At 40.3% G+C, this 19,983-nt stretch overlaps 1 protein-coding gene across 1 annotated transcript; it reads left to right on the forward strand.

Moving 5' to 3' along the window:
* Nucleotides 1-7,247: 7,247 nt before the first annotated feature.
* On the forward strand, nucleotides 7,248-19,422 carry LOC144656181 (pyrroline-5-carboxylate reductase 3-like). Its single transcript, XM_078516419.1, has 5 exons — nucleotides 7,248-7,398; nucleotides 9,964-10,146; nucleotides 11,238-11,379; nucleotides 16,423-16,631; nucleotides 18,439-19,422. Exons 1-5 carry the CDS (start codon nucleotides 7,255-7,257, stop codon nucleotides 18,592-18,594), a joined length of 834 nt encoding a protein of 277 aa, XP_078372545.1. The 5' UTR covers nucleotides 7,248-7,254; the 3' UTR covers nucleotides 18,595-19,422.
* The last annotated feature ends 561 nt before the right edge of the window (nucleotides 19,423-19,983 follow it).

The following is a 19,983-nucleotide window of genomic DNA, read 5'->3' on the forward strand; positions in this document are numbered from 1 at the left end:
CACACAAAGTTATTTTGAGGAAGTTCAAAACAAAAAAGGTTACTCTTGCTATACATGAAAGGTAGTCGCACTTTGAACAGATGGCAGTAAGCTTGCTTTTATAGAGCAGTTTTAAATTGTGTGTCGTAAAACCAAAATCAAAGTTATAACTATTTGGCCAATAAAACAAAGGACGATCAAAACTCAAATTGGCTGAGAAGTACGTATGTAGCGCGAGTGTTTTAAACCAATCACTGAGCATTGTAATGCAAAACCAAAGCCAACGAGAATTTCTTTTGACAGTCAAGTGAAAATCGCAATCACAAAAATCGTTGCAGACAAATGTTTCGCAAAGAATGACCTTTTGGTATAAAAACATATTTCGAAGCGTGACAGAATTCTGAGATTTTGCACATTCTTTTTCAACTGATGTTATAACTGAAAGCCAAAGGTGGCAAAATTTTAAAGCTTCAGCGGCAAAGAAAAAGGTTGATGATTGTTGCCAGTTAATTTGACAAAATTTGTGAGTTATTGTTAAAACTTAACAACAGCAAAAGCGGTTACTCGCTATGAGCCATCATTCAGAAAAATCGTCCCAACACGATTTTCATGAATTGTTCCAAAACATGAATTGTTCTGTAACATTACGGTAACATAAGCTTCTTTCGTTTCGCATTCAAACTAAAGAAAGGACGGAAATTATCTTGAAAAAATTGAAGCAATTTGGACTTACTCAAAAGGCCCAACTAGGCAAGATTAAATACAGTGCGTTCATAAAATGCAAAATAAAGAAATAATTTCAAAATGTGAGAGTCGTGCACAATGTAAGACTGACGTCGCGAACACATTTATAAGTCCAGAGCATTACTGCAGCACCCTACTCGTATTTGGAATAACTTTTCTATCAATTTTCGAATTTAAAACCGAAAAGATAATCTGTTTTCACCAAAATGTTTTTTTGACCTGTCAATCGTTTTTAATCGCACTGAAGAAAATCGAGCTTTAAATCAGTCGCAAATTGTACATACGTGAAATGTTGCACGACCTACAGATTTTGTAGCACTGCAAACGCAAGCTTATCATCTCCCCCGCGGTTTTATTAGCACTAAAAACTGAATCAACTTAGACCGGTGAGTATAGAAAATGTGAAATGTTTACTTTTGCCCCAGGCGGGTTCGACACTTATAAAAAGTTCATTATAGGCCACACGCAGAGATTTGGTCCAGCTATCTCTCTTAATATTCACGCTGAAGTCTCGAGAAGTTGGTTTTCAATGATACTTGTCTTGGGTAGGTGAGCAAATTAATGGTTTGAAGAGGATCTAAACGATGGACTTTATTTTTAGTAATATCATTGTCCTCTCGATTTAATTTACATATTACCCAAAGCACTTTTTTATGGCCGGCAGCCGTACACGATTGAATTATTACTGTGCGCAATGACATAAATTCGAAAAACTGTTGCAAAATACTAATGATTGGATTATCTTATTTATTTTATGACATGATTGAGTGATTAAAATTTCACTAATTCGTAAATTCAGACAAGAAAAAGCCTTTAAAAGTATACGTGATTAACAGAAAATTGTTTTTAAATCACGGTGTTCAATCATTGACTGCCGGCGTCTTTTATTTAGAATGATATTTTTCTTTTCTTTTCTTTTTTTTTCAAAAAGCGCGTACTGTATACTTGAGTTAGTATGTGCCGTCTCTCCAAGTAGCTTTACATTAAAACACAAATGCAAAGTTATGAAAAAATGAGATTAATCTAGTCAATTTATAAAATAAAATAGAATCCGGGGAAAAGAGCATTCATCTATAAAATTAAAATAGCACATAGAGATGCGAGCTGTAAGTTTAGTTTTTGCAGAATCTTTAATCGATCGTGACCGTTGTTTTGTATCTAAAATGTGGACTGTAATTTCTTTTTTTTAATAATCCTTGAGAAGATACATTAAGGAATTTTCTAGGAATTTTGTATTGCTAAGTATTAAATATACATGCCGGATATATTCAGACTAAAAAATATATTACAACTTTATATAACGGTGCTCAGGTCTCAAACATTCGGAATGAAGCACAAACGGCCGAAATTTCTACCGTTTATAAATCTTATAATTTTAAAGAAAGAGAACTCTGCCGCCGATATCTTTATAATATGTACACAATCCACAATCACAATCGAACGAATAAAAATTGTACTAAGATGTTACAGGTAGCAATTAAACTAAATTCAAACTCCGCACAAACCTGAGGAAAACCTTCACACCAATTTCAGTCCGTCTTTTCTGAAGTAATTTCCACGAATGACGAATGAGTTCTTTCTGGTTTTTTGTTAGTAAAAATGTTGCAACGATTGGAGGTTTACCCAGACATTTCTTTTGAGAAATTGACGATGCCGCACACCCCATTGTAAAAGACTCGAAAGGATGAAAGTGCAAGGAGATATTTAGATCAAATTGCTTAGTTGCGAAATCGGCTGAGCTTCGCGTATTGCGCATTTTAAGGTTTTACAAGGCAACATAATTTCTCTATTGGTTGATTCTTACTCAATATAAAACTAAGCTGACAGCAAAATCAGCCAATAAAATAACAGGATGGAAATTAAAGGGCATCCTTAAATATTTCCTTAAATGTTTATGTTTCTTTATGGCTAGGTCTTTCAGTGTTGGTTGAAAAAGAGCCTCGGGCGGAGCTGAACTGCCTATCAAAGCGGGTAGATGGGCTGGAAGATTGAACTATTTTAATCACGGTCGTCTCCAACATTTGAGGTGTCCAGAATACTCTCTGCAACTCTTCTGACCGTAGCGAGACCAAAAACTCCTATTGAGTTACAATGTGAAAGCGACGTATTTCAGGTCGGAAGACCCGGCACTAAATATAAAATGAGTAAAGACAGCAGTTAGAATCAAGTCGAAACGCCGACTTAATGTTAGCTTCCTACGCAGCCGTTATCAGAGGCATCGTGTTTGTGGGGAAAAGTAAAGCACGATTGCCCTAAAAACGGCTGCGTGGGAGGCTATAATGAAACTGAATGTATATTATTTATCATCGTGTTTCGCTTTCTCCATATTATAAAGCTTGCGAGAGGACAAGCCCTTGCGATTACTCTCTGCCACAAGTCCGGGGTACAAGTCTCTTTGTGTGAACTCGCCCGTTTTTGTCAAAAAAGCTAGTCAGGGAAACAAAAATTTGATCCCTGCAAATTGTTCCCAGAAATTCAAAGTGGAATCGAAGGGAGAACTTCCCAAAACTGGATCCTTGAACTTGAGGGTCAAGTCCCTGTTTCTCCTCTTTTTTCAGGATCTGGATGTTTGCACCCGATATGCAACTGCAAATTTAAATGCCACCCGACGCTCATGCAGAGTTGCAGACCAGCACATCAATAGACCATTTGCATTATGACGTAAAAGCGCAAAGAATTCTGGTAGTTGTAGTTAGGTTCGCGGGAAAAAACCATTTCTGGCTTGTGATTGGCTAAGGGCAGCCAAGCGGGAAGGTGGACATCTATGACATTTCTTTAGAGCTGAGCTGCTGAAGTTTACGCTCTTGGCTTGGAAACTTGCTTATACATTTATATTTCAGTTACCTGTCAAAAATATAAAAAACAGGATGATAGCTTTGGAATGAAACTTGACTGACAAATGTTGTTCGTGTTCAAGTAAGTTTAATATGTAGTAAAGTTCGCGGTAAATTTTGAATCGTCATCAAGCCCGCTTGCCCAAGAAAATCGTGTTGGAGATAAAGAAAATTACCGTCACCGAAGAAGACGTCCCTGTGGCTTCATTTAAAAGGCAAAAAGCAAGCCCTCAATATTAAACCAAGTCCGTTAAAATGATAAAAGTTTTGCAAGATATCGTTTATTTGCCTTGTTGCGTTTTGTGGTGAAGTTTCAACGAGTGATTCAAATTCCTCCAGTGGAGTCTCAGTCGCGCGGTTATTTATCACTGTCTGCACTGATTTATTTAAGTTCCTAAAACTTTTGCTTGCAAGGTGATATGTATGTAAATATATTTTTATTTTCGAATAATTTACGAAGACGCAATATTTTACCTTTTTAAACATGGGGGAGTAGATGATGTCTACACTCATTAAAATCTTTGAAGCCCATCGTTCAAGTCTCGCAAGTAATCGCTCATCAACAAAATTATGTAAACAAAATTATATTTGCTCACACAGCCCTCGCTCGTACTAAAACCACAACTCCTAATCGACGAGTTGACATTTCCAGTACAAAAAAACAAGAAAGCTTCTTTGTTAAAGAAAATTGCAATTACAGTTCTAATTTGACGAAAAAAGAAACACAATTTTAAGATAAATAAACAAATAATCTGTATTCACCTGCACAGGGAAGTTTTGATTGTTCAGCTTGGAAATTAAATCCTCTATCATTGACCCTTCATGATTCATCGATGAAGCTCGATTGAACGAGGAAAATTATTTGACTCGTTTCTCTGTTTCACTGTAAAAATAAATAAAACTGTCCGTCCCTCCGAGCAATGATGATATACGGTAAATTTTCCAAGCTTTTTAGTCAAGAATTAATTCACCTACGGTCGATGGAAGCGATCGTTTGTTGAACGTCTGAGAATAGATTATGAACAAAGTCAATGGCTTGACTTGATTTCACACAAATTTAGTCATCCTAGACATGTCCTTTCAAGCAATCTGTTTCCAGTGCGCGAATTTTTTGAAGCTTGATTTTAGGCTGAAATTATTTACGAAGAGAAGTTGTCGGCCGCGAGAAATGAAATTCTACCAAGTCAACTCCGCCACACAACGTACATATTAAACTTACTTGAACACGAACAACATTTGTCAGTCAAGTTTCAATCCAAAACTACCATCCTGTTTTCTATATTTTTGACAGGTAACTGAAATACAATTGTATAAGCAAGTTTTGAAGCGACAAGATCGTAAATTTTAGCAGCTCAGCTTCAAATAAACGTCATAGATGTCCACCTTCACAAGCCAGAAATGTTTTTTCCCGCGAACCTAACTATAACTACCAGAATTCTTTGCGCTTTTACGTCATAATGCAAATGGTCTATTCTCAACGCAAAAGACGAAGGCTCACACAGGGAACCCAAACGCTGTATTAGTTATTCATAATCTTAAAATAAAAATGTCCTTATTTACGTGCGTTCCTGTGTTTTTTTTTTAACCGGTTTTGGGGGTGATTTGAATCAGAGCGAAGGTAGCCTGTTTCAGGCGTTCGGTCAGTTGGGAAGCGGCGCAAGAAACGGCGAGCGAAAAAAGGGCGAGGGGACTAAGGCGAGGGGGCGAGAGAACGCCTGTGAGCATTTTTAACAAAAGCTAGTTCCGGTATACCAGATTCTGGTATACCCTCTGATTGGTCAATTTTGACACCTTTTGTCAACACTCAAGCGTCCTTCATCTTGACGTGAAATGAGATATGGATGCGGCGAGTGACGGTCACGCAGAGTTCAACTCAGCAGTAAACAACGCACTGAAGGATTTTCTGGTTGAAAGTCTTCGCAAAGAACAGGAAGACTGTTTAAGGAATTTGGTCTATGAAGGAGAGGTTTTTCGGTATACTTCCAACCGGTTTTGGAAAGAGTCTGATATTTTAACTGTTTCCGCGTGTTATGTCGACGCTTAATCAAAATGACACAGTCTCAACGATAATTGCTCTTCAGTAAATACAATAACCTAAGCTTCGCTAAAAAAAAAATAACTGTGATAAAGCACTTTCTAGTTTTAAAATAAATATTAAAACAACACGTTATAAGTGAAGTCGAATGCGGTCCGTCAAAAAGATAAATTTGTAAATGCTTGTATTATTGACATATTGCTATTTATTTCTCGAAACTCTCAGCCAGGAATTCAAACTGGCTTCAGCCAGCAGACAATCAAAACAACATAAGCTAAAACATTCGGCAGTAACTGAAAAGCGTAAAACAGCAACGAGAAAATTCCGGGCGAATTCAAACGGCCTCGAGAATATTTGTAAACAGTAGCGGTAAAATTCACCTTGATAACAGTTTGTTCCACGTCAATATTTATTGCTGAATCAATCTGGTCCAAAATAGCTTTCACCCAGAGCCAAGCAGCGCCGCGATCTACTTTGTGTGGTTGATGTACTTGTAGATTCATTTTCCGAAGTGTGTGAACGCTTCGCGGAGGGAGTTTCTCCCATCGGCGATCTTGCATTCACTTGCCGCTTTTAAGACGTTGCTCTTTCGACAATCCCCGAGAATAAATTTTGAACGCTGGCATGAGTTCTTGCAAGTGTTCTTGCGCAGGTTAAACAGCAAATTTTAGGAAAACGTGGGTCGGGATTCAGTTCATGTCCAAAAGAACTTGCGAGGTCGGCCAACACCAGACTCTCGGCTCCAGAAAACCCAACTAAATCTTTGTTTGAAACCGAATTAAATAAAGAAACTCTCGGTACCTTGTTCCCCTGGCACTTCACATTTTTTTGACAAAACCTGCAACACGTTGAAGGGCGGGATTACAATTCGGCGAATTCGCTTGCAGAAGACTCCGAGTGCACAGACATTTAAACGCAGACGATAAAATGCATTTCCCAACGTGGAAGAACTTGAGAAATCATATTTCCCGGTAAATCTGTCAGAAATCTGATTGCAACTGACAACGGAAAACCACAAGCTTCAAATGTCTGCGCTCATGTTACCCGGGCCCTGTCGGAGGTCTAGAAGTGGGCGGAAAGACCTTTTGTTATGAATGATCACAGGCGTTCCCTCGCTCGCTCTCCTCCCCGCCCCCCTCCCCTTATTTTTTTTCGCTCGCCGTTTTTCGCGCTTCCCAACTAACCGAACGCCTGGAACAGGCTAAGCGAAGGTGGTTTATGTTGCGAGTTTTAAACGGTAATCGATCTGTCGCAATGTCAATACGACGCGCCTCAATTATTTCTCAAGTTTTACTTTAACTGTTATTATTAACTATTAACTCCCCTCGCGACCATTAAATTGAAACACGAAACTTCCCGCGAGGAGTATTAATAGTTAATGGTGTTAGTAACTTGAGTTAATAACAATTGAAACTTGAGGCGCGTCGTATTAACATTGCGACAGATCTATTACCGTTTAAAACTCGCAACGTAAACCGCTTTCGCTCTGATTCAAATCGCCCCCAAAACCGGTCAAAAACACAGGAACGCAGGTAAATAAGGACATTTTTATTTTAAGATTACGAATAACTAATACAGCGTTTGGGTTCCCTGTGAGGCTCACGAAGGCTGACAAAGCACAGCCGAAAAGAACCTGGGGACTAGTAATCGTCGATTTTCAAAATGGCGGACGAACCTAAGGTTGGATTTCTTGGCGGAGGGAACATGGCGAAGGCTTTAGCCAGAGGCTTTATAAAGTCGAAAACAGTCAAGGCGGGGAACATTATTGCAAGTGCTACCACGGAGAAAACGCTAGCGGTCTGGAAGGTGAAAATGTTTGCTGATTTCTGTTAAGATTCTTTGCACGTGGCACTGCTAGTACTAGTGACTGCTTTAACTTAATTTGAGTCTGTCCTAAGTTTTGATACGATTAATATAGGCCTTCAATAGACCATTAAAATTAAGCCGATCAATTAAAAGCATGGCCTTATTAAAGAGGTTCCTATTAAACGACTTAGGTTTTAGGTAGCCTGCGTGGCCGGCGTTCAAAGGGGAAGCAGAAGGGGAGTTCGAGCGCGAAGCGCGATCGGTATCGGGGAAAGGGGGAGGGGAACGCCTGCAATGACGCTATTGTTTTTGCGTTTTTTACGTCCAGATTCTGGACGCAAAAATCGTGATTGGTCAGAATTTGTAGAGTGTCAAATTGATTGTTCTGATTGGTCAGATGTATGTCATTCAGTCGATTCCTGTGGTCTGTTCTCAACTTTCAATCAATGCGAATGAATCCAGTGACAAATGTTTTGAGCAATTTCTCTGCGAAGCACTTGACTCTTTGAAAGACAATGGTCGATGTAGGATTTTGTATCAAACTACTGAATCTGTGAAGAATAACAAGATTTATAGCAGTCGGTAAGCGCTACACGCTGTGAGTTATAAAGTTGTTTGGAACACAGCCAGTTGCAACCCGCCGCCATAAACTCGAAAGCCGGAAACGCTGCTTGATTGAAATAAACGTTTTCTCAGTCTCAGAACAGCAACTTTTTCGAAAAAAAAAATTCACAGTTGAAAGGTGCAAGGAAGAAATATCTGACCTGATCTGCCAAGAAGAGATTTTTTTTGCTATATTTCTGACAAGAAGATGAGAAAAGAAGAAATAAGATAACGAATTCCAGCAGTGAAGGGGTTTGTTTCCCGCGAAAATCGGCACCAATCTGATTGGATAATTTTGACAGCCGTACCTTAAGGGGCGGTTTGAAAAAAACAATAGCATCATTGCAGGTGTTCCCCTCCCCCCTTCTCCATAGGCGTACGAGGCGGGGGGCGAGGGGGGCTGCAGCCCCCCCAGTGCCAAAATTTTTCGGGCAAAATGCTTAGAATTCAAGCAACAAGCCTAAGGAAAAAATAGAAAATAAGCCGGAAAGTCTAGTCAACATTACGTTGAAAACGAATTACATTAACAGGAAAAGTATTGGAAATATACCTAACTTTGTTGTTCAAAAGTCCAAATTTCTCATTCATCTGCGTTCGATTCCTCTCGCAAATTGCTATAATCATGTTTTTTTTCGCAAATTCTGCGTGACTCGTCAGTTTTAATCAGTTGCAATCAGCTTTTCCATAGCTTGAGCGTTTGCGCACGGTGGATTTAGTGCAAGACCTTGAAGCTGATACAAATTTGATGAAGCTAATGCATTCGACTCAAATGTTTAGTTCTCAGGGCTAGCTTGAAACTTTCAACGAAATGTTTTGAAACCCATTCATCCCTGCCTGTTTTACACGCTTTTGTATTACTTTCAAATGGGGGAGAAACAATGTAAACTGGCTCCCCCAAATTAATGTAATTTTTTCTGAAGTAGAGTGAATAAATAAAAGATATTCGAAAAAGGATTCAGTGCATTGACACCTTTGGATAACGTCACGAAATTAAAAGCAAGCAGGCGAAGCTTGTTCACAACTATTTCAATGCATGTTTTATTTTTCATTTTACATGCCTCTTTATTCGGCTTTCAACCCACGCCATTTTTTTTCGGGCAAAAAGGTCTCCGCCCCCCCAGGACCGAAGGTGCCCGTACGCCTATGCCCTTCTCCAATCGCGCTTCATGCTCTCTCCTCGCACCTCGTGCTCGAACTACCCTTCTCCTTCCCCTTTGAATGCCAGCCACCCAGGCTAGGGGCTAGGGGACCCAGGCCACCACCTTATTTTTAGGCCAAATAGAGGCCCATAGGGCAGAGATGAGAAAAATTATTTTCAGGAGCAGGCCCCTCCTTATTCCAGGGTCTGGATTATTGGACCCCCCTCCCCCTCCCATTATTCATCTTGATTTTCTCTGAAAAGTGGCCATCCATAGGACTCCTGGACTCCCACCTGGCTAAAAGCCTGACAGTCGGTTACCAGGTGTTACTAGGATATATAAAGACAGATGTGCTAAGTATCTGCTCCCACCGGGAGATCAATAGAGTAAAGTTCTTCAGTTTCTGTGTTGTTAAAAAGGTTATCCTTTTTGCCCCTTAGGCATTGTGATCCAGGTGTGATCCTTAGAAAGGGTTCCTTATATTGTTTTATCTAAAATTAAAGCACATCAAATATCCAACCAAACAAAAAGAAATGGTCTATACATGTAGTCTATGCATGGTTAAACTTTCCATGAAACAGAGAAGAAATAATGACCTCTACATGCAAAATTATCTTAGTTGTTGGTTCACCCTTGAACTAGGAGTAAATTTTTGGGTTTGGTCCTTAAAAGGGGTGTCAATTTTGGATTTTTCTATCCTCAAATAGGATCAGGGTTTAGGAACTGTTGTGGCACACACCTGTTCTAAATTTATTGAAGTACCCACCTTCAGTTTTCACTATCTTTAGTATTATTTTTATCTTGTTTATCTTTTATTTTAAAGGATCTAGGCTGTCAAACAACATTGGCTAACAAGGAAGTTGTTGAGTATTCAGATGTTGTCTTTTTAGCTGTGAAACCTCACTTGATAGTTCCAGTTATCCAAGAGATAAAGTCATCTTTTGACTCTTCCAAACACCTTGTTGTTTCTGTGGCTGCTGCGATCACTACAGATGTCATTGAAGGGGTGAGTTGTAGTTTTGCCATGCCTAGACAAATTGGCTAATTACCGGTATTATTATATAACCTAAGAAACATTTAGAAAGTTAAATTAAATATAGTTACCTAAAATGTAAGTCTCAAATAAATCTACCTTTGGAGTTAAGGTAATTCACGTTCAATAGAACTGCTCAAACATTTCCAACCAAACTTTGCCAGTTGGTTGTTTAAGGTAACTTAAATTTTGAAATAAAAAGGGGGTCAATGTGTTTGTTTAGGAGCAGGAAGACCTTGTATATACCACATAATTCCTTGGCATGTTTTTGTTGATAATGTATTATTCTGCCATAGAAATTGATCTGTATTCATTTTATAGAAAGAATTTGATTGCTATTCTCGAACAAAGAGAAAAAATTAATAGGTCACTCCCATTTCATTCATTTCTTGATAAAACAGTTAGTCTACATATCACTTGGGTTACAGTAGGTTACTGCACTGCATGCAAGATACAATCTTAGACAAAAGTTGTTGACACATCTGCCCCCACAAGTTTATAATTTTCATGATTGTCTGCTAACATACCCTCCACCCCCATGGATCCAATGTTGAGGCAAGGGGCTCCCAAAAAAACAAACTACAACATTGATAGGGGGAAGGGGGGGGGGGTGGAAAAGTGGGGCGAAAGGGTGAAATAAGACCAAATAAAGGTCACCCTTGATAAATAAAGTTTTGATTAATTGACTGATTGTTTGATTGAAAACAATAAAACAGGGCCTAAATTGATAATGTGTCAATACTTTTGTCTTTGATTGTAGCTTGTTATTAATAATATTGCAGTTTTCCAGTCTCCAGGGCTAGACTTTTTTCTGTCAGCGTTTTCCCTTCCTAAGTCACAGGTTCCTCTTGCCATAATTTGTTGCTTGGCTGCTAAAAGCATAAAAGGGGCTACGATATCAAGAGATTCCTTCTCTTTCTACTTGGGGCTCATGTCTCAGCACCACGCAGAAAGGAAAGAAAATCTCTGTATTGCAGCCAGGATACAAAACATTCAGGCCCTGCTGCAAATCACAGGTGAAAACTTGTCAATAATTATTCATTCATTTGCTTTCTGTTTGCTAGCATTTACCACCCAGCACTCGTGTCATTCGAGTGCAACCAAATTTGGCTTGTTCCCTGCAGTGTGGTGTGTCTGCTTTCTGTAAAGGAACTTGTGTATGGGAAGATGATGTTCATCTAGTAAATAAACTTCTTCAAACAAGTGGTAGGCATTAATTAATTGGTAGTTTATTATGGTTATTGAGTTTTTTGCTTAACAATTCAGTGGAGAAGCTAATAATGGGTACCACAGCTCTCAAACTCAAAATGCTCCTGTCTGGCCTTGTAACTCAGTGTCCTCAATCAGTAGAGCAACAGTGAGCTAACCCCAAGGTCGTGGGTTTGAATCCTGCTAAATTTTTCTTTGCCTTCTGTGGTCCCTGACTTTTTTCGACTTTTTTTGCTTGTTTACAAGCAAAAAGAAGGAGAATAGCGTTTACCTGGGCTAAAATCTGAACCGGAAGGGATTGCATTCTTGTTAACTCTCAAGGGACTGTTTTAATTTCTCAAGGGAATACTTTCCGCTGTGGGTGATCAAAGCGCGTGACTTGTAAAGTGTCACTCTATAGTTGTGCTTCAGCACTTCTGTTCTTGTAGAAAAAACGTGACTTGTCAAATTTACAAACATTATATAAGAATCAAAAACGTGAGTAGCCCAAATCTTATGTCACATAACCAATTAAGAATGTAAGGGGTTCAGCGCTCGAAGACAGCGAAGTTAAAACGATCAAGAACGCAATTTTTACTAGTACAAGTCTTTAGGTGCTAATATTAATTTAACCTAAAATCACATAGCGAAAACAAAGACCGCTTGGACATGTCCAAGCTATTTAAAACTACCACTACGTCAGACCCATGTCACGCGATCTCTCGCTTGTAGCTATAAATAATCATTCACCTATTTTCAGTTTGAATACTCTGCGCTCTGTTTGTGTGAAATATTTATTGTTGTGTTACTCAAGCGTTTGGCTCGGAGCGAGTACAAGTCGTACAATTTACCCGGAACGTGTTAAATATTGCAAAACAACGACGTATTTTCTGGATATCCCAATTTTTGTTTTGAGTTTACGGTATTTTGAGAATCGAAACGTTATCGAAACGTAAGTTGCAAGCTCAGCAAGAATGTGTCAAAGCACGGGATACACGTCATCGCGCCAGGGGAATTACCAAAAGCTTGCCTTTATAGTCTACTCTTTATTTTGGCGTGATTTGGCTTTCTTTTAAATGAACTGGTTTGGGTTATTTTATTGAACATTCGGAACAAAATAAATATTTGCATGCGTAAGCAGGCATTTTTCCGGCTAGGCATGTGGTTTTAAAAAGCAAAAGATGACGTGGTAAAGGAAATTCATGTCACGTTCACTCCGTGACTAACGCAAACACGACTTGTGTGTTTCTCAAGTGACTGCTTTTCTAAAGATTTTACTGTGCGGCGCCGTGCCTTTAATTTAGCCAAAGCACTGAAAGAGGTCAGGAGGTCACAAACATTACCCGCACGAACACACTAAAACGTTGCTAATAGTTAACCAAAGGGACAATTGATTATTTCTGCTGAGTTGCACAATTTAGAATTGCAACATCATCTAGCAAAGCGCACTATTACTAAAAATAGATTTCGCAAAGGCTTTGGATGGAGGGGACGCATTCTTGACAAGAAAAAAAGGGCGAGAAAGGCACAATTTGAGGCCGAGATTCTCGAAAGGCTCGAAAAATGATAGATTTCAACAATTTTGGCTTTAGTAGGTGAAAAACAGATTGAAGGTATCCAAAAAATGGCCCAAAATTGAATTTATTAGTCGAAGATCCGGTAATGACACCTTGATTTCCACTGCAAAATTATTCAGGCTATCGAGAAATTTAAGCGGCGGATAGCGAATTACTATCGAATTATATAATTGCGAAGGATAGCACTTGTATGTTTGCTTCATTTAGGCACCGGAAAGATCGTCGGTTGCAAGAAGTTCAGAATTCTTCCCGAATTTGACGGCACTGATCGCCGGCCATCCGATCTGTTTCGACACATGATAGATATAGGGCGAAAATATTATGCTATTCAAACGCCTTTCTAATGGAATTGACGGCGGGTTTGATTTAAATAAAGCTATTATTTATCTCCATTACTATTACAGACTGCAGCTACAGCTGCCGAGCTCGAACAGTGTATATTAAATAGTATTTGCCGCGACAATTGTGTAACGAAATTGACCTCTTTAAATATTTGGGTCAGGCAAGGGGACCGATCGGACGAGCGTTTCTTTGTGTAATTTTGTGGTGGCATAAATCTGAGGTTAGCTCTGTTGTGTTGCAAAATGTGCCACTAAGAACAGTGTAAACGTTTTGCATTTCTCATAAAAATAAATGTTTTCTTTCAGCAAATCCCGGTGTCACAGCGGATTTTGATCGATTTTGTCCCCCCCCGCCGATTTTGTGCCCCCGGACCAAATCCGCTAGCGGATATTGTCCCCCCGGACAATATCCGCTAGCCGATATTGTCCCCCCTTCGCCGAATTTGTCCCCCCCCCCCCCCCTCAACAAAAATGACACTTGATTTTCGATTGGAAAACGTTGCTTCGGGCCGTGTTGAGAAAAACATAGCTTTTCCAATGCGGTGTTTGGTAAACACCGAGACTAACCTTGTCTATTTCGTCTTTTCAATGTTCATGAAATATTCGTATTCACATTTAATCGTCTTTTCTTTTATTCGTTTACGACTCCAGGAGTACGATAGCGAAGTATGATCACTTTTGACGGGGGGACAAAATTCGCGAAGGGGGGACAAAATCCGCTAGCGAATATTGTCTCCCGGGGGTCAATATCGGCTAGCGGATATTGTCCGGGGGACAATATCCGCTAGCGGATTTGGTCCGGGGGGACAAAATCCAGGGGGGATAAAATCGGCTAGGACACCGGCAGCAAATCGGGCCTTTATAATCCATTCAATAACTGAGAGTAAAACATTTTACACATTTATTGAATAATCGCTCTGTTTGACAAACCTTTTGTTTCAAACCACGGTTTGAGCTTTCTACGTTGCACAGGTAAGACTTTCTCTCGAATTCCGAGCCAATCTGGCCATGGTTTTGTGAAACAATCGCTAAATATGCCTCCAAAGTGCTAGCCTGCGAACAGGCTTTCCGGAGATTTCCGAAGAGCGCTTGGACGGCGCGAAGCGCCGGCGACGAGGTGCGAAGCGCCGAGAAAGAAAGCCTGCACGCATCTCTGCACATTGCGTCCAAATTTTGGACGCAATGTGCAGATTGGTGGAATATAATTATTTGTGACGTTGTCGATGTTTCCGGTAGAGACAAAAATCAAAATATAACGTGTCTGGTTTCAATTGCTCGTTCTTGAGAACGGCGTTAGCGACTGCTTGCCAATTTTTCGAGGCGATATTCTTCGCGAGAAGGATATTCTCACTTACATCTGGTGTTCGAACATTTGTGTTTCCACTGGGCCACAAGATCAGAATTTTTACTCGGGTCGATCGCAGATCAGGATCGATAATATCCTCAATATTTGGAAGTGCGTCTTCATTCTCGTGAATCGCGACGGCCGGTGCTTGAGGTCCTTGAAATTGCATTCCCAGTGATTTTCGAGCACTGGCTCCGACTCTGGGTCTGTGAACTGCATCTTCGGAACTTGGCCGTTGGCTGTCAAAAGAAACGTTCTGTAATTTTTAGCTCGCGGGCGACCGACCATTATTTGTTTTCCTTAGTTTAAATTTGATTTCCGGCGTGCGGTTTAAATGCTTTTGTTTAAATGTGACAATTGACAAGCTAAGCAATCTGCAGGGTGTTCGTGGGCGGCATTTGCGATTCTCAGAGATGCGTGCAGGCTTTTGCCCCGCCGGCCGAGCGCTCTCCAGAAAGCCTGTTCGCAGGCTTCCAAAGTTCCCGCCAACCATACATTGCTCTTACAGAGCGGTTTGTTTGTCCAAATTTTTGACTCACACCGGGGGTCAAATTCTGTGACGTCATTAGTGCGCTTCGCTAATTGCAACATCATTAAATGTGTTAAGTGATATTTATAAGTGTTTTTGTAGCCTGTTGTGAAATTACTTCCGGTGGAAGCAGTAAACGTTAAACGTTTCTTCCGTTCAGAAGTTAATGCATCGCCATTAGAAAAATAAACAGCAACTGTTTGCTGGAAATGTAGTCGTTAGAAATGGGATGTGTAGCCGTAAGGTAAAGAATAACGAGGAGAAGCGGCTTTTGGTAATATCCAAACGAAAATTTACTTCTCAATGTGGGGTTAAGATTGCGTGACGAGACAAAAGGTAACTCTGTCGTGCGTAACCTAACCTGCGATCAGGCGTTACTTTTCTCTGCATTAAGCCGAGTAGAAATCTTTCTAACTCGAAAGGAAACAACTATTTCGATTAAACATGTTAAAGGCAAACGTCAAAGTTTACCTTTTTTAACCAAGCCAAAGTATATGAGTCGCAAAGCACCCAGCCGTCGCGACTGACAAGTACAGCATTTACTCCGCGAAAATAAAAAAGTGCTTGAACTGAAAGACGTTTGAATTCTTCCATGATATGTTCGAACAACAATGCCCAGGATAAACCTTCTACTCATACTAACTTCATGCAAAAAAAGTCGATATCTCGAAGAGATCTTTGATCTTTCTAGGGCTAAGGCTCAGAAGGAAATTCCTGGGTTATTTACCAGCACTTAAAATTACCGTACCTTGGAGTTTTATCCCTTTATCGTTGTCGTCTTTTTCCCGTAGTCAATGGCACCCCCGACCAGTAAGCTGTTGGTAGAGTGCCGGACTACCATGTGGGAGGTCTCGGGTTCGAGTACCAGACCGGACCAACACTCAGGGTCTAAAAATAACTGAGGAGAATATGCTGCCTTTGCAATGACATCTGCAAATGGCTAGGTTCTCGATTCTTCCAGGTTCTCGTTTATCTTCTCGGATAAGGAAGATAAACTATAGGCCCCGTCTTCTGCATCTTCATTGTTACATTCAGTAGGGGACGAAAAAGAACCCCCTCACTTATCGTTAAGAGTAGGGCATGGAGTTCCTGGTGTTGTGGTCTGGTCTTTGCCCACTGTGCTCTGTACTGTGAAATGCTCGGAGATATTAGTTGTATAAGCTACTCTGCAAAATCCGAGGGTGATGATGATGATGATGATGATGATCTATCAGAATCACAGTTATAACTCTTAACTTGATGCTCTTTCTCAACCTATTTACATGTAAGGTATGTGCGTGGAGGTGAAAGAGGCTTATATGAATGCAGTCAGCTCAGTGAGTGGGTGTGGTCTGGCCTTCCTCTTTCTCGCCATAGAAGCAATGAGTGATGGTGGTGTCAAGGTTGGATTGCCAAGAGCTTTAGCAATGGACTTGGCTACTCAGACACTTATAGGTGCCGCTCGGCTGGTACAGGAGACAGGGAAACACCCAGGCCAGGTAATACAGAATACAGTGTGTATACTTTATAAACCTTATTAAATGCACGATTTTCAGAATTTTTCGGAATGTATAATAATATTGCGAATTTTTAGGACGACAAGTACAACGGATAAGTAAACATTAGCCGCCTTTTTGAACAGAAGATCGTGAACTAATGTTAGTGCACGAATGTGAGTGTTGTTTGGTTCAAATTATGATACTATAAGAAGGAAATTCCACGTTAAATTTGACGCGAAAAGCCGATGTCACACGAATCGTCAAGCGATGAATGCGATATCGTAAAATTCCGGTTAAAAGCCCTGGGCTCATACAACTTCAAAAGGGGTTTTTAGAGGGCTTATAAACGGAGCGGCTTATATCCGGGAAAGTTCATAAGCGGGATGAAAAAATGTTTCGAAACGAACCACAACAGTGTTGTCAAAATACGTTTTTATGGTAAAGAGTCATAATAAGCAACACTTAGCCATGTTTAACACTGTTTTCAGCAGAGGGGTCTAATAAGCAGATGTATTTTTTTGTTTCCAGGTAGATGGGCCTATAACCGGGGGGGGGGGGGGGTTTATAACCGGAATTTTACGGTATCAGTTTTCCAAGTGAAATTTAATGCGGAATTCACGATTAAGGTTATGAATTTTCGTTGAATCGCCTCCTTAAAAAAAGAAAAAAAAAAACAATTTCATTCAGGTCTGTGTGTGAATGCTGCGATATTTTAAGGGGCAGTATCATCAACATTTAGCGCTACCTGAAAATCCAGTGAACGTGTTGGAATTAATTGGAGATCCACTGAAATTGCAGAAAGTGGCTTGGCATTGCTAAAATGTACTGTTAGTAATACTCATGAAAATTGTTAAACAGTGGTGTAGTCACAGACTGATCGGAATGTAGTGGCCTAAAACTTGAAAACGTCGTACTGAAAGTGTTAATTGAACAAAATCACATAAAAACCATTGATTGCGGTTCATTTACATCTTGGAAAATAAATTTATGCCTTTCTTTTGTTATTCAAAGGCTATTCGGTTAAATAGTGAGTGTACCCTATAATTCTAGCACAGTTCACACAAAAATTAGAAGTTTTTTCATAATTCTGTCCCTTTATGGCGCTAGAGAAGCAATTCCAAATCAACAATCTTGTGAAAACCTGTGAAGCCACAGGCCGCCCAGACGTTGTATTCGATTTAGAATTTTAGGTGATTAAAGGCATTGTATGAGAATACTTTGAAAATTGTTCTAAACAGTACTTGTATGAAAGATTTGAATAAATATATCTTAGCTTATGTTTATCTTGCATTATTTTGACATTTCTGTGCTTCTGGAGTGGGTTTAAAGCCGTTAAGACGAGTTTTTCTTTCCAACGTTGTCGTTTCTCTTTAGGGGAAGCACAACGTCGGAAAGAAAAACTCGTCAAAACGGCTTTAAACCCACTCCAGAAGCACAGAAATGTCAAAATAACGCAAGATAAACATAAGCTAAGACATTTTTATTCAAATCTTTCATACAAGTACTATTTAGAGCAATTTTCAAAGTATTCTCATACATTGTCTTATAATCACCTTAATCGAATACAACGTCTGGGCGGCCTGTGGTGAAGCCAGTGCAAATTTGTGCAAAGCCTCACTTTCAAGTTCCATTTCAGCGCTAAGTAGCTCGCGTCGCTAGCCAATCGGAGTGCGACAATTTTCTGCGCTATGCGATTCTTGCTAGAATGACATCTTTTCAGGTAAAATTTCTTGTTCAGGCCAAGAAATGAGGTGGAAGGTATTTAACGCGATGCCTTCTTTTCACAAGACTATTTTTTTCATTTCAGTTAAAAGACGAGGTTTGTTCTCCAGGTGGCACAACAATAGCTGGAATACAGACACTTGAAAGAGCTGGTTTTAGAAGCGCACTGATCGACACCGTGGAAACATCAACTAAACGTGCCACAGAGATGGCTGAACTGCAAAAATCGCAAGGCAAATAATGTGGATGACTGTTTACATGCAATCAATCAATCAATCAATCGATTTATTTGCGGGATGAGGTTGCCCTCTCTATCCGAGCCTGAGGCTCATGTAAAAAGCGCATGACAATAATTAAAACACATTATAAAAACAAAGGGAACTACAGTCGAAGCTCTCTTAACGGACACTCTCGTAAGCGGACAGCTCTACTTACGGCCGCCTAGTCTGAAACCCCGTTTTAACTCCCATACAAACTCTGTATTTTTACATTCTCGTAAGCGGACATTCCCGTAAGCGGCCGCGGACACTTTCAGAGATTACGACTTAGACTTTTTCTTTGTTTTTTAAGCTCCCGTAAGCGGACACCTCAAAGAAAATCCTTTTAACAACCTCTGTATCTTGTTTTATCAATCAACTTCACATCGCCGTTCGTCACAATGATTTTACAGTAATTACAGTACCATATTTCAGTGTTTGTTTTGTCGTCATCCAAGTCCGGTTACATTTCGAAACACCACTTACATGCATATTAGCATTATGTTAGCTGGGCAAGCTCCCGTAAGCGGCCATCTACCCCCTACACCTCTAGTGGCCGCTTACAAGAACCATTCTCGTAAGCGGCCAGCTCCAGTTGCGGACACTTTTTTCGCGTCCCGAGGGTGTCCGCTTACGAGAGCTTCGATTGTAGTATAACAATAAAGATGAACGGTAAAAGTAAGCGACGTTTCGACCGATCTTCGGTCATTATTAAGCTAAGTGTAAGTGAAATGTTTTAAAAAAACCCTTATTGATAAGAACTGGTATAAGTAAAAAAAAAATTAAAAAAAATTTAAAAATATCTAGATTACAATATCTTATGAGTACGTTTCCCCACGCTTGGTACTTGTTGCATTTTTCCCGCGCTTGGTACTAGTTGCATGTTTCCCCGCGCTTGGTACTGGTTGCATGTTTTCCCGCGCTTGGTACTAGTTGCATTTTTCCCGCGCTTGGTACTAGTTGCACATTTTCCCGCGCTTGGTACTAGTTGCATATCAACCTCGTTCCCTTCCCCGCGCTTGGTACTAGTTGCATGTCAACCTCGTTCCCTTCCCCGCGCTTGGTACTAGTTGCATGTTTCCCCGCGCTTGGTACTAGTTGCATGTTTCCCCGCGCTAGGTACTGGTTGCACATTTTCCCGCGCTTGGTACTAGTTGCATGTCAACCTCGTTCCCTTCCCCGCGCTTGGTACTAGTTGCATGTCAACCTCGTTCCCTTCCCCGCGCTTGGTACTAGTTGCATGTTTCCCCGCGCTTGGTACTAGTTGCATGTTTCCCCGCGCTAGGTACTGGTTGCACATTTTCCCGCGCTTGGTACTAGTTGCATGTCAACCTCGTTCCCTTCCCCGCGCTTGGTACTAGTTGCATGTCAAC

This window comes from Oculina patagonica, chromosome 6 (genome assembly GCF_052425735.1).
Source record: "Oculina patagonica isolate OP01 chromosome 6, crgOcupat, whole genome shotgun sequence".
NCBI lineage: Eukaryota > Metazoa > Cnidaria > Anthozoa > Scleractinia > Oculinidae > Oculina > Oculina patagonica.